This window comes from Frankliniella occidentalis, unplaced genomic scaffold (genome assembly GCF_000697945.3).
Source record: "Frankliniella occidentalis isolate FOCC.00 unplaced genomic scaffold, Focc_3.1 Scaffold258, whole genome shotgun sequence".
Lineage (NCBI taxonomy): Eukaryota > Metazoa > Arthropoda > Insecta > Thysanoptera > Thripidae > Frankliniella > Frankliniella occidentalis.
This window is the reverse complement of record NW_026267384.1, coordinates 77,831-92,112: the sequence shown is the minus strand read 5'-3', so window position 1 is coordinate 92,112 and position 14,282 is coordinate 77,831. Positions and strand designations below refer to the sequence as shown.

The 14,282-nt window shown below is 45.5% G+C and overlaps 1 protein-coding gene across 1 annotated transcript in view; it reads right to left on the bottom strand.

Moving 5' to 3' along the window:
- Positions 1–779: 779 nt before the first annotated feature.
- Positions 780–14,282, bottom strand: part of LOC113211154 (protein Skeletor, isoforms B/C) — a gene marked incomplete at its 5' end in the record, with an annotated part of 19,463 nt that continues 5,960 nt past the window's right edge. The window contains 10 exon segments of the mRNA XM_052273261.1: positions 780–4,041; positions 6,162–6,325; positions 6,436–6,591; positions 6,908–7,183; positions 7,497–7,740; positions 7,822–7,918; positions 9,078–9,256; positions 9,937–9,957; positions 11,675–11,855; positions 13,948–14,186. Coding sequence (XP_052129221.1) covers positions 3,865–4,041; positions 6,162–6,325; positions 6,436–6,591; positions 6,908–7,183; positions 7,497–7,740; positions 7,822–7,918; positions 9,078–9,256; positions 9,937–9,957; positions 11,675–11,855; positions 13,948–14,186 — 1,734 coding nt within the window.

Here is a 14,282-nt window from a genome sequence, read left to right as displayed (position 1 = left end):
CGTTGGATACAATATTCTGTATCCCAAGACGCAGAATTATAGAACTTGGTTGGCAAGGTCTCCGGGAGCCCCGGTTAAGATATCTTAAACTTTGTGCTGTCGTATGTTATCGAGAAATTCTTAAGTATTACCAAACATCTTAGTAATATTTCTAAACGTTTTCTAACAATAATAATTACGGTACTTGTAGGAAACACTGGTAAAACAAGTGTGCATAATTTGTACACCAACGTGGGCAAGTTGTTATTTTGCAAATTACATAGACGTTTTGTAAACGTTTCAATTCTGCACACTGGGAGACACACAGTTCTATGTTATCATAAAGAACCATACGGTGTGCAGCTGCTATACTTTTCGAAAGTGCTGAAAGTTTAAACACCACAATGTGCGTGCAAAATTAAACACTTGTTTTGCCGGTGAACGTTTCGTTATAATAGGAAAAAGTTACCAATTAATACTAGGAAAAAGCTCAGTAATGCGGAAGAATTTCTTGATACACACATATATACAATGGCACAAAACTTAAGTAATTACTAGGCAAGTTTTCTAGTACAAAGTTTAGGGTGTGCAGTTACTGTCAAGTGTCTTCCCGACCTGACGACGAGGTTTTCCAAATTTATTGAAAACCTTTGTCACGTTTGTCGTGCGCCCGGCAGATAGGCCGACCTCCCCTCCACGTCCCTTCTTGTTGAAATCAAGTCTTCATGAGCAGCTATGTCTCGATGAGGTCAAGGAGGGACATGACAGTCCTGAGGTTAAATGAGCTGAACTACTTCGGGTCAGGTGCAGCAGAAAAGAGATTTATTTCAGTGTGTCAGGAGAATATATAAACTTGGTGGCAGAAGACACACAGTATGACCAACTGTTAAACATCACAATATATCAATATGAATATGAATGAGCATTACAACAACACTTCTCCGCTTGGACTTCGGACAAATAGGAAACAGACGCACCGGTACAAAGAGAAAAGTTTTATTCCGATAGTCAAGTCACAAAACAAAGTCTTGTTCCTTTCCAGTCTGTAATGGCTCTGTCGCGATTCAGAGTACATATCTGGGAATACGATTCTTTCATGACAATTTCCGAATCATATGGTAAATAGGCGTTTTTGCGACAGAACGCACAACCTCTAGCCACACTTATCACTAAACGTTGTCCGGAAAAATTATTGTCGAACCACGAAGACTTGTACGATATTGTCAAAGTGATATAAATAACATTTAGAGCTGTTGAAGGCAGCAGCAATTCGATGATACGCACATGCCGATATGCATTATTTGCTACACCTGCACGAGTTTTATGAAAAGATGAACATATTATGAATATATACAGTACTCAGGTAACACAAGGGTAAATTTGTACGATACATCGAAACAACCACACTGTTTCGCGACGTCACATCCCCACACGGTATTCTATACAAGTCTCACATGACTGTGAGGTAAATTTAGCTCAAAATCTTTTAAAACCATACATCTACAAGCACAAATCTGGAACATTACCCAGTAGAAACATTATTGTCACTTCTTTCGCACCTTCTCTACCCCTGTACAAATTTAAAGCATATCAGAGTTTCTATTTACAAACTTTAAGTTGCAGCTTAGAATGAAACTTGCGGAACTGAGCAGTTAAAAGGTACAGAAGCTGAAACTGGCACACCATGTGATTAATGTCTGCTCTACAAACAGAAATATGTAGATTCGAACACTTTCAAAGTGCGTTCCACAATGTCACATAAATACAAAGGTGTGCCCCAGTCACGTCACACACAAAAGAGTGTGTGACAACTATGTCACACTCCTTTGTGTCGGAAAGGTATACTTTTTTACTATAAGTCACAAAGTCACACACTTTTCTATGCATGACACATTGGTCACACTCTTCTGTGTGTAGCCTTTTATGCCAAACAATTTAAGTATGTTCGAATGTCACACACTTCTATTTGTAGAGGGGCCGCAATCACGCCCTGACAGGAAACGGAGAATATTTAATGGAAACTAAATAAACTAAACATTTAACATCAGTGCCTAATGTTTTGATAGTTAAATGGAATTCAAAAAGAAAACAGTTGAAATTGACAGAGCAGGGATTGTTATCAAACTTGGTCTTAGCATTAACCATCCACAATCGTTAATCTAGACCACATCAAACTATACTCGCATCGTTCGGACCATTTTGAGGACAGAACATTATTTCGTGTTACGTACGTTCACTACTAGAGCGAGCTGCAATGTCGAAATAAGAGCTTCTGCTGCAAGCCGCATACTAAATGTTCAGAATTTCAGCGCACATATTTTACAGCCTAGGATTTGTAAATTTTTCATCTATTGTCACATTTAGTTTAGGACCGACTACAAAAATGTTACGTTATAAAACAGTACGGTTCGAGAAATGTTATTGTCATAACTATTAATCATCACTTTATAATAATAATTACCTTATGTCTATAATAAAGAATAAGAAATATATACGTTTTTCGTCATTAAAACATATTCACATACGAAGAAAGTAGTTTTCTTTCAGTCAGAAATGATCTTACGAAACGACCTTCCAGTAACTTGAGGAGGCCCCAACTAGGACGAAATGTGTACACTGATTGTTTCTCACATAATACTGTTTAGCAGATATTTTGGTAGATTTTTGGAATTAGATCAAACTATGGTGTTTTCCCGAATGTCTGTACCACATGCAAGCACGTGATGCCACAAATTTGTGCATTCGCGTGTATAATTTGTCAATCATTCTTTGACCGTTCCCTAAACCAAATTCTAAGCGCCTGGTCAGTTGCTATCAGCCATCCCACCTACCATCTGCATTTGGTAAAGCAAACTCCATATAAAGAAGGGAACTTACCAACTAGACATTGACGTGCAAAGGATGGTTCCATAAATTTCTGCAATGTAGGTGTTTAAATTTTAGTTTGTACACATAGTTACGCAAGTTTTGGCTCCATTTTGAAAGGGTTTCGTTTCGACCACCATTTCCCACTGGGTCTGTTAAATGAATCAAAGCTGCAAACTCTTTTTTAAACCACGAGCAACAGAACATTAAATTGTAGACTGTTTTTGAGTTAACGCGATAACGAATAAGAACCAGTTTTCCGAGATCCCCGTCCCCCTCATATTTTAAGCTACCAGAGTTAGTTTTTACAAATTATAGACAAAAGCACCACGAAATTTACGTTAGAATTAAATACAAATTGACTGCGATAATAAAATTGACCAATGTCGCGCAAACGTGTCAAAAATCAACAACCGCAATAAATTTTGAAAACAACAATGTCTTAATGGAATATTCACAATAGGACGTAAAAAATTACATTTCTAGAAACATATAATGGTGTAAAGCCCCAAAATTATTGTCAAACAAGACCATGGTTCTTAGTGCTTTTCTAAATAGGCTCTCAAATATTATCATTTATCGTATATTCACAGTTAATTGCCGTATGCCAATATACTAACCTTAATACTAGTGAAAATTATTGTCACCAACGTAAAATATATCAAGAAGTTATTATTGTCAGAATTCACCATTTTGGCACCAGGATTCTACTTTAAGCTCTGTTGGATACTTTTCCTGCCCGTTACGAGCAATTTCAAAACCATGACGATCGGTTCAAAATTACACATAACAAAATTTAATTAATTTTGAACGGCATACAACGCGTGGTACCAGCCACTTATACAAAAAATTCCAACAGTACGATCGCAGGTAACGTAATTCCTTTTTTAAAAGTGAGCACCAGCGACGTCCACGGCGAGGGACGGCCCGCCAAAACAATCTTCCTACGAAACCTTAACGAACATCACAATCAATTTGCTTAGAAAAATTGGGTATCAATCAACAAACGGCAACGGCTGCTCATCTCACGGTGAGTGCCGAGGCCAGGCCCAAGGCTAGGGCCAGGACTAGGAGGCCGGAGCAGAGACCCGCCCGAGGACGCGCCGCCCCGGCAGATAAGTTTTTACTGTTCCGCTGGGAGTGGTACCCGGCGTCCACGACGTGGATCTTCCAGCCGAGGTTGTTGTGTGTGTAACACTGCGGAGGTAGAAGCGTTGCATTAGTAACAAGGCCCGCATAAATTCTTCTAGTGAACTATGCACGGCAGAAATTCTTCCAAGCACTGCGTACAGAGCGAACATATTTTCCATGTAGGCGGCGAGGATTTTGTTCAAAATCAGAAAGGGTGCTCTGTATTAATTAGGGTTGCGAAATTACCGGTAACAATCAATGTTACCGTAAATTACGGTAAAAATCGTAATTTACCGGAAATTTTGGAAAAATTTGAAAATTTCAATTTGAAGCAGAAAAATTGGCAATATACTATTTCTTGGCGATTGAAATTCGTGTGTACTGCCTAAAAAGTGACGGAATAGCCGGTCTTAGCTATACTTGTTGGAATATTTGTGTTTTTAGCCCGCCCTTCTGCTTTGAAAAAGCTATCCAGCGGGCTTATGCAAACGACCTCGTGTGTGTCTGTCTGTCTGTCTGTCTGTCTGTTCCACTAGAAGGAGATGTGCTAGAGACTTGAAATTTTCAGGGTATCTTAAGGTCCACTCCTAGAGAACGAAACGCCTACGGCAAATCCTGGCAACCACCCCAAAAGGGCTAAAAGGGGGTATCAAAGAAAATAAGGTGGGTCAAAAAAGTCAGAAAAAAATATTTTTTTTATGAGCTCCTAAGGGGTAACTCGTCAAAGTAGAGCCCGTTGGGCGAAAATGTCGTCTGTTTTGCTCTATCTCTCACCGTTTAGGCGCTAGAGGGAGTTTCTATCACGAAAGTGGCCCAAAAATAAACATATTAATTTTAGAAAATATAAGATGGTCTCCTTAGGGGTAACTTGCTAAAATAGAGCCCTGTGGGCGAAAATTTCGTCCGTTTGGCTCTATCTCTAACCGTTTAGGCGCTAGAGGGTCTTGTTTGACGAAAATAAGTTAAAAATTGCTGTAGTGAACAATTAAATGTAAAAGAAGGCCCAAAACCGCAAAAGAGGTAAGAGACTCCCTCCCCCCAACCCGAAAAATCGTTTTCTAAGCAGAAGGGTGGGTTGTAGTCGCGGTGTTTCACCGTTACATCCCTTTCTCGTGTCTACGGGGCAAATTTTAAGGACAACGGGCTTTGCGGGCCGAAGGCCCGTTACATCATTTGATTATGTTCTACAGCAAATCGCGTGACAGAAATGGTCGGGCCGCAGGCCCGACCATCGCCGCCGGCAGGCCAAGCAGGCCCGGCCCCTGCCGAACGAAGTTGCCGGCGCAGCGAAGCGAAGCTGGCAACTTCGTTTGGCGGAAGGGCGGGCCTGCTTGTTCATCTTGTTCTCATCAACATCAGTTGTATATAGAGTTACCAGACGTACACATATAAAAATCGTTATCTAAAGCTATGCCTTTTAAACTTCAGAATAATGACAAATTTGCTATCTGGTCTCTAAAAAGTGACTTTAAAGGTGATATTATGTCATATTTACTATTCCAAATGTGACTTTTGCTTCTGAAAAGTGAGTTTTTAACTCATTTTGTAGGGTTATTATTACCGTTTTTTTTCAACGTTACCAAGCTTTTGGTAAATTACCGTAAATTACCAATTTTTCCGGTAACGTTACCGGTAACATTACCGGCCGTCGCAACCCTAGTATTAATTAAATTACAACGCATGCCCTTAAAATAAATAAAAAATCGCGTTGTGTAATTGTCAATTTTTTTAAAAGTGGGTACATTGTTCGGGTAAGTACTGCTACAGCGCTACACACCCTCACCAGACGGGTAAACCAATGTGTCATTCTGTGTACCGGGTGTATTGTATTAGTGCACATACTTGCGGTTTTGCCGGGTTTGTCTATACTCTCTCTCTCTCTCTGAATGAGACATCACGGCCTGTACCTGGTTTGAAAGGGTAGACAAACACGCTAACCCACAACACTCCATACCCGAATACACCCAGCCCAGTACAGCATGCAGGAGTACGAGCAGTGGGTTGCCTGGTCTTTCGGGATGCACATCATGATGCACCATGGTGAGAGGCAGTGAGGCAGTACGTATACCCACAAGCTCGGATATACGCGCGGTGTAGAGTGAGTAATAGCATACCACTTTCTTTTTCCAGCAAAACGTACATTGTGCACTAAATCAATGCCTTCGATGAGACTAGCGCGTCCTTACCTGATAGTACACCTCGTTGGGAGTGTCCATCGCCACCGTCCAGTTCAGGATGGCTGGCTCTCCCTGGTCACACTGCAGAGTCAACGTCTTCTTGTAGTCCGCGAAGTTCTCGAAATCGGCGTATCGGTCCACCGTCAGGTGCACCCACTCACAGTAGCGCCCGGCTGCAACAGCCAGAGCGTCATTACCCCACGCCTCGGTCCAGACGAACGACGATACCCCCAACACGGCGCACACTCTAGAGTATCGACGCGGACTTCATTTACGGACTCACCCGCCGTCGGATAGGGGTAGCCATCGCGGTCGGTCGCCATCCCGGCGAACACCTTCTGGTGCTTCTGCTCGCCCTCCTGGCGCTGCCCATATCCACCCTCCGGGCTGTCCGTGATGTAGAACGGATGGAAGCGTGCGGGGTTAGTGCGGTCATTGCCTGGAAAGAGGGAGGACAGGGTCAGCGGAATGCTGGGGGCTCGGCGGCGGGGAGAGGCAAACCGACAGACAATGTTAAACATGTTACACATCCCTGGGTCGCGGTGGCGACTCTTCACTGGAAACGCAAGTGTGTGTGTCGCACACTTGCAGGTGTGTAAATATCTATTCGTACACTTACGGGGGTAAACGTGTGAATTTTGTAGGAAAAATTCACACGTTTATCCCCGCAAGTGTACGAATGGATATTCACACACCTGCAAGTGTGCGACATTCACACACTTGCGTTTCCAGTGTTTCCCTGGCAGTACGCTCACCTCCTTCGACGACAAACGTGTACGTCTGGCCGCGCTCCACGGTGATCTCCGGGATGAGCTTGTCGTTGATCCACCAGGCGATGCCCCAGGACGGGTGGCCCGTGATGGGCGTGTAGCCGCGCTTGCCGCCCGCCGGCCCGATGCGCGCCGTCAGCGTGTTCTCGTTGTGGATCTGCTGCACGGGCCAGGGCGTCAGCTCCTGCTCGTCGTGCGTGTTGTACAGCGAGTTGGTGCACTGGTGGTCGTTGCGCCGCGAGAAGTTGATGCGGATGTCGTCTGCGGCATGACAAGGGTAAATCAAATGGTGCCCCAAGGAAGGTGCCTCCTAAGGGGTTGTTCAAATACTATGTGCCTTTTTGAGAGAGGGGGCGGGGAGTAGAAATATCATAGAGTTCCAAAATGATCAGGACCATCAATGGAGTCTATAACTCATGATATTTGTACGCCGGGGTACAAATATGACGGGGTCCTATGGGGTCCAATGATGGTCGTGATCCATTTGGGACCCCATAATACTTTTACCCCACCCCCCAAAAGTCACGTAATATCGGAACTCTCCCTAGGTCCAGACTCTCTCAGCGGCACCCACCAGTGGTCTTGTCCGAGGCGCCGTGGCTGTTGGCCTCATTCCGCGAGTTGAGCGGCCCGATGGCGGCGATGACGTTCACGTCGGTGTTTGTGGGGATGTTCCGGTCTTTGATGGCGTCGTTGGTGATCAGCGGCCTCGTGTACCGCACCGTCGTCACCCCGTTGCGCCGGTCCGCGTACTTGAGCGTCACGTCGTTGCCTCCACCGATACGCTGATCCGGGCACACGCCGTTACGTCCGTCGCACTAAAGACAGATTAAAGTTTTGTTGTGGACTTCCGTTACAAAAAAAAAAGGCAGAAGAGTTCGGATATGCTGTAAGCTTACCTGAGCTGTGGCTGACATGTAGTAGTCGTCCGCATGGAAGGTGGCCGTCTTGGCGTCGTAGTACGCCACCACCACGTCCCCGCCTACCATGGAGGCCCTATGCAGACACTCGCTTAAAAAGGGTGAAGCTTGCTTGTTGCAGCATGCTGTTGCAACGCGAGTCACATCAAGGGGACCAAGTGAATTATGTACGTGTGTGTTGCATGTCGTCAAAGCTGTAGTACTATTGGGTTTGCACAAGGATAATGAGATTACGAATTCTATCGTGAACTGTGTATCGAAGCGCACTTTGTACTGTGCGTTTTGGCGATGATATTTGGCGCATATATCAAAACTACTTTCTATGACTAGACCCGAAAACAAACTATGCAACACCTAGAAAAGCGTGTACTTTTTCCAGTCCAATAACGCGCTTGAATTAAGTACAATTTGGTCATTACTGTCTCGAATTCGAATACATTTTGGAGCTTAATCTGATCCCAACTACAATTCAAGGAAATTATTCTGCGTTCGACTGCACCGCAGTCAATAAGTCAAGCACATTTACAGCACAGTTTAAGAGTACAAAAATTCAAGTCCATCGTTGTATTATGGAACGAGAACTTCTGTTGTGGCGAGGGAAGCGCGCGGCTGCAGCCATTGGAACCCGATTAGAGTACGCTACGCGCAGCCCTCTCGTCAGAGAACGCCCGGCAAGCCTACATGCAGCAGGAGCAGGCACGGCGCTGCACGCTGCAGGCAGGAAGCGGCCCTCGCGACGGCCCCATGCGGCTGCGCGACGTGCGACAATGGCGCTCAATCTGCTCGGCCAGCGCTTTCTGCTACAATGCCCCCGCAGCATCCCACCCCCAGGCGTGGCGTGGCGTGGTGCCGAACGCGCGCCACGGTGCGCTCGGAAAGGCACCAGAAGCGGAATGGCGCCAACCATTATTCCTTTGCAATTTCTTTACTAGTTTGCATTCCCATTTCCATGGTTTAATTTTTTATTGTGGCTATTACTGCCGCGCCTGGCGCACGCAAGACTCACAACGCGACAGAGTCAATAACGTCCATGCGTCATCGGCCAGGCCGCCTACAGCAAGCTTTACAGGCGCGGCGCGCGCTACAGAAGCAGCAGTACTTACTGAGTGAGGCTTTACTGAGAGGTAAACGACATGAGCACTTTACAGTCAAATCATCATCAACAGGGCTGTGTGAGGTGCGGTGGTGTGCGGGGAAGGATGGGGAAGCGTCCGAGTCGTGCCGACCATGCTCACCTGCCCTGCTCGCCGCTCAGCCCGAAGGCCACGTACTGGTCCTCGCGGATGCGCGCCGACACCTGGATCTCCACGACGTCCTCCTTGAGGCTCCACTGCACCTGCACCCGCTCGTCCAGCATCTCTCTGCAGTTGCTGTACGGCTCTGCGTCCTCCCCCGCGCCAGCCGGCGCCTGCGTCTGCACGACATAAAGTGGCCATCAGTAAAGGTCTCTTAATTTATTCTTTGAGCACACCCTTTTGCTGTGAAAAAGCTATCGAATGGGCCCATTAAAACGTACATTTACAATCTTGAATTGTAATTATACGACTTCTTCCATGGAAAATTTCTCTGTACTCAGTACGACAATTTGTAATAGTCCAGAGCAAAAATAGAGTTTGAGCCAGCGTAGTGCTTCGGAGAACGGGGGTACGGGGGTACTAACTACACTATCTGGTGTGTCCAGCATCTGTGCGACTGAAGTCGCACGACCAAGGTTTCTGTGTGACTTAAGTCGCACTTTTGCGGGACACCTTGGGTTTTGCACTGTAAAACTTTAAGTCGTCACTTTACGAAAAAGTCACTTCTTAATTTTACTAATGAATGGTTCGTCACAAGGGGTGAGATGATTTTTTCGTCACGTGACAGCTCATTCGTCAAAGCTTGTGAAATGAATATGTTGTCACATGACTGGAAAAGATAAATTCGGTACGATGGTACGACTCTAAAATTTGTCGGTTGAATGGACACAGTCGCTTCTAATCGACGTCGACTTAGGGTAAAAATCACGTCGAACCAATGTCAATTTTAGGACGATCGTTGATAGACCAATTTTCTGACTTTTGCACTAGATACCCGACACTGGCCCAGAGTACTTACTGGATTGTACCACCACTCGGGCTGCGGTGCGTCCAGAGCAGCATGAATGGTAAAAACAAGCTTCGTTATCTCCAAAAATATACCTTTAGCTCTAAAGATCATAGGACAGAGTAGGGCAAGGGGGTAGCAACCTAGAGGCGGAGGTAACCTGACAATACTGTGTAGCATAGGCTAAATCACAATAGCGGCCGTTAGGACGTAACACTTTATGTCGGGGGCATGCAAAAACTACTTCTGTCATACACCTTATTTATCTCCTCCAATCAAATTCTGAAACACACTACTCTTATACGTATTGCATATAGAAGACAGGAAGTGCAAGAGTCACGGCCGCGGATGTGTTCTAGGGGCAGTGAGAACGCCTAGATCAAAAGGAAAAAGGCATGCGAATATAACTGTCTCCTGCAACTGCTGGCTGCAAGAAAATCAAAGGAAAATTTTGTTACGTACAGCACCAAAAGGATTTCACTCGCCTACTCTGCAGAGAAAAAAGACTACAGTAGACTGATAAAAATAGTGTGCAACTGAGTTGCACACGCAACTGCTCAAAGATACGTTGCACACTTTTAAGTTTTTGACTGTGTGTTTAAATACTAAAAAGCGTTTTACAGTAAACTCGTTGAACACGTAGAAGTGCGCGACTTCAGGGTTGACCATGCAGCTTTGGACACTTAGAGGTGTTCAAATTTACTGCTGAATTACCCCTTTTAGTAGTCACATTTCCAGTCCAATGATTGAAAGCGTACATCATGGAGTTGAACAGTACAAAGTACATGGCAGTTTCAGAATTCTGTATTCAGTGTATTTTATAAATGGAAAGTTAGAGAAAAAAGGCATCAAAGACATATTTTAATCAATAACAGTTTTGACTTTCCCGAATTGCCAATAAAAGCGAAAGTTTCAGAAGAAATATTGCATTATCAGCTGTGGCGAATGGTTCGATTGTTACCCACCCAAGCTTCGTGTTACACTTTCAGTCTGAAATATGCGCGGCCTATGTTTGGTGTAACCTTATCGAGTGTAACACTTAAAGGTGGCCTGATTAGGCCTGCGATCTTTAACTTCACCCACCAAAAAGTAACAACCGATATACAGGAAAAATAAGGATGCTATCAAATGTCTTTTAAAAGGCGTTAGTGAAATAGTGCTTACTAGCAAGGCACTAAACTGGCCTCCAAAGGTGTTATTTTCGGCAATTTTAGTTCATTTACCAAGACATATTACTGCAATAGCACCTTTAAAAAGTGTCATATAGCACCTTTGTTTTTCCACGGGGAAAGACCATCACGATGGTCTTAGCGTGCTAGAGGGTGGATAACAAAGCAGCTAAGGCTAGATTTATTATCTGTATTTTCTCATGTCAGTCTTTTTCCTATCACCAGTAAAGTAGAGCACAATAAATATACACTTGAGAAATACTTCAGTGTGGATAATACGCGTCACAATACAATAGACAAATAAGCGTTAATTGATTTTTTAAAGATAACAAAGCTTAGTTTGAACGTTCCGTCAGCCCTTTTTCTTGTTGCTTCCTCGTCTACGACCTCCCTGTAAATCCATCGTAACAAAAGAAATTAGCAAAGACGACTCATAAGTGACTAACGTTATCCTACCGTTAGGAGGTTTTACACGTTTATGAAAAATTACGAATGAACTCTTTATCTTATATCAGTACAACAATAACCTAAAAGGAAATAAAAACATTCTGAGGAGGGTGCCATGGGCGCAGACGACTCACCGTGATCTTGGTCTGCCCCAGAGCCGGGGGCACGTCAAGCTCCTTGGGGATCATAACATGGCCAAAATTGTGGTGGTAGGTGACGCACCACATGGCGAGCCATTCGATGTCATAAACTGTGATGTTCTCCGGCAGTTGGATCTCGATGTCTTGACCCTGGTAGCCCTTTAGTGGGTCGAGCCTAAACACAAACGATTTATTAATATAATTTCAGCAGCACGTTGACGATATGTGTGCCTAGTAAAACTCAATTCCGACTCGAATCTAGCCACACTTTTAACTTGATCACTTTCCTCCAAGTGAGAACTTTTTGTTGTGTTGTGCTGTTCCCAAGAGGGAAAAGAAACAAAATTTAAATTGGGAAGGTCCCGCTCCACACATTGCGCTCCCCGCTCCTCCGGTCCAGCTTTGCTCGACAAGGCTCTACTCTGTTTGGACTGCAGGGGATGAGGCTTCATTACAATCCCGACACGCGCAATCGCAGCGCTGCATAAATCCGGAACAAGAGCGGCGTCCTGAAGCGGAAGGGGAGGGAGAGGGAAAGAGAAAGAGAGAGGGAGGGGGGGAGGTGGGAGGGAAAGAGAGAGAGGTATACGGAGAAGAGATGGAGAGAGAAAGGTAGTGGGGGAGGCTGTGGCGGGGAGGGCGGAGGGGTGTGGAGGGAAGAGATACATCCCCTCCGATCATCACGGATTATATTGACATGAAGAGATCTGACGGGGCCTGCCTCGTCGAGCAGCTCGGCCACGTCTAGACTGGGATGCCACATTATGAACTCTGAGTGAACATTTTGAGTGAACATATCCGTATATTCTATATATTAAGAGATAAGTCATGTCACTGAAGACTACTAGAGGCTAACAACATCGCTATGCTCAACTATTTGTAATGTAGAATTTTACCATTCACAGAAATCTGAATCGGCTGGCTACCGTCCAAAGAGTGAGAAAAGAGAGCCAGGCCTGGGCGTTGGGCGTCTAACTTTTTATTCCTTCATCCCCACGAGACAGTTTTCGTCAATTCATATTCACGGGCACTTTTGGTATTTCTTACAGCATTGTACAGCCAGCCAAGCACAGAAGGAAAACGGCCAACTTCACGGCCGCGTTGGTGAAATGGAACTGGCTGCTCCAGAGGCGCACGCGCCGAATGGGAAGCAGGCAGAGGGGGAGCAGTGGGAGCGGCAGGGGAAGTGTCATGGAAATATAGTTTATAATCCTCGTGGTTTCAAACGAACAGGGTGGTAGGATAGGCAACGCGCTGCAACAGGCCATTTCAGTTCACCCTCGTAAAAGGCGAGTGAAGACGAAAAGGGTAACCAAACCGGACCCAGATTTCCGATTCGTAGCCCCCAAACAAATGGCGGTGGTCAAGTTAAGACCACACTGCTATGTTTGGGGCCTATGAATCGGAAATGGGATTTTGTCTTATTTTTACTTCTACCGCAATCACCTTTGTAGAGCTTAACCCGGCTTAACCTGTCTTAACAGAAATGGTCTACTCCGAAGGACTTGAGTTGTACACTCAAAAGTATTTATTTGGAATCACAAAGGAATACTTTGCAGTCTGCAAAGAATGCGTAGGTTTTGTGCAAAATTGCACAGCGACGCCACAACATGGTATTAAAATTGAAAAATTTAATTGTGTCTAATTATTGTCACGCGCAATTTTTATCCTGATTCCCGCGTTTCCGTTCACGCAGAAATGAAAATAAATAACATTTAATCGCGTGATATTGTGGTACGTTACAAACTTAACTGCAGTTATTTCCTTTTGATCCAACTACGGGAAGGATAATTGCAATTTATCCAGCCGAGGGGTCCTCCACTTCTAAAATAGGTGTACCGGGTGATTCAGAGCACGCGCCGCCGTGTTGCGGGTTTGCCTATCCTCGACTCGGCGGGCGCACGGGTGAGAGGTGAGGAGGTGACCCCTCTCCTCTCACCTCTCACCCGTGCGCCCGCCGAGTCGAGGATAGACAAACCCGCAACACGGCGGCGCGTGCTCTGAATCACCCGGTACAACGAGTTGCCGAGTTGACGCGTGTAGGGCGCGAGTTGGGATCAATTTTTCGAGATTTTGACGCTAGTTTTCGCGAGTTTTTGCCGGTTTTTGCGAGTTATCGCGAGTTGAACGCGAGTTGGGAGCGGGCAAGTGTACAACAAGTTGGCGAGTGGGGGACCCCTCGCATCCAGCAGTCCCAGCGCTGATGGAAACTTAACTAACGGATAAAACAAAAGAGAGTAACTTCAGAGCTAGAAACGTCTACTTACTTCCCGACCTCGTTGGGCACCTTGATGCCCCAGGGCCCTGGCTCGGACCCGTTGCCAACCCAGAAGTAGGCGTCGGGAGCCGCGCCGTCGTAGTGCAGGTTGGGGATGTAGATGGTGCGCGCGTCCAGGATGGTGATGTTGCCGGAGCGGAGGCCGTGCGCCAGCCGCTTGAACTCGGAGAGGACGCGTGGCTTGGGAGCCTGCAGCTTTGAAGGGATGAACACGTCACCGAAGTTCACCTGCGGAGGCAAGAAGAGGTCGAAGCTATCAACGCGCCTTACAAAAAGAAGGAATTCCGATGGGCCGAGCAGCATTATTGCTACCACCACCTCTCT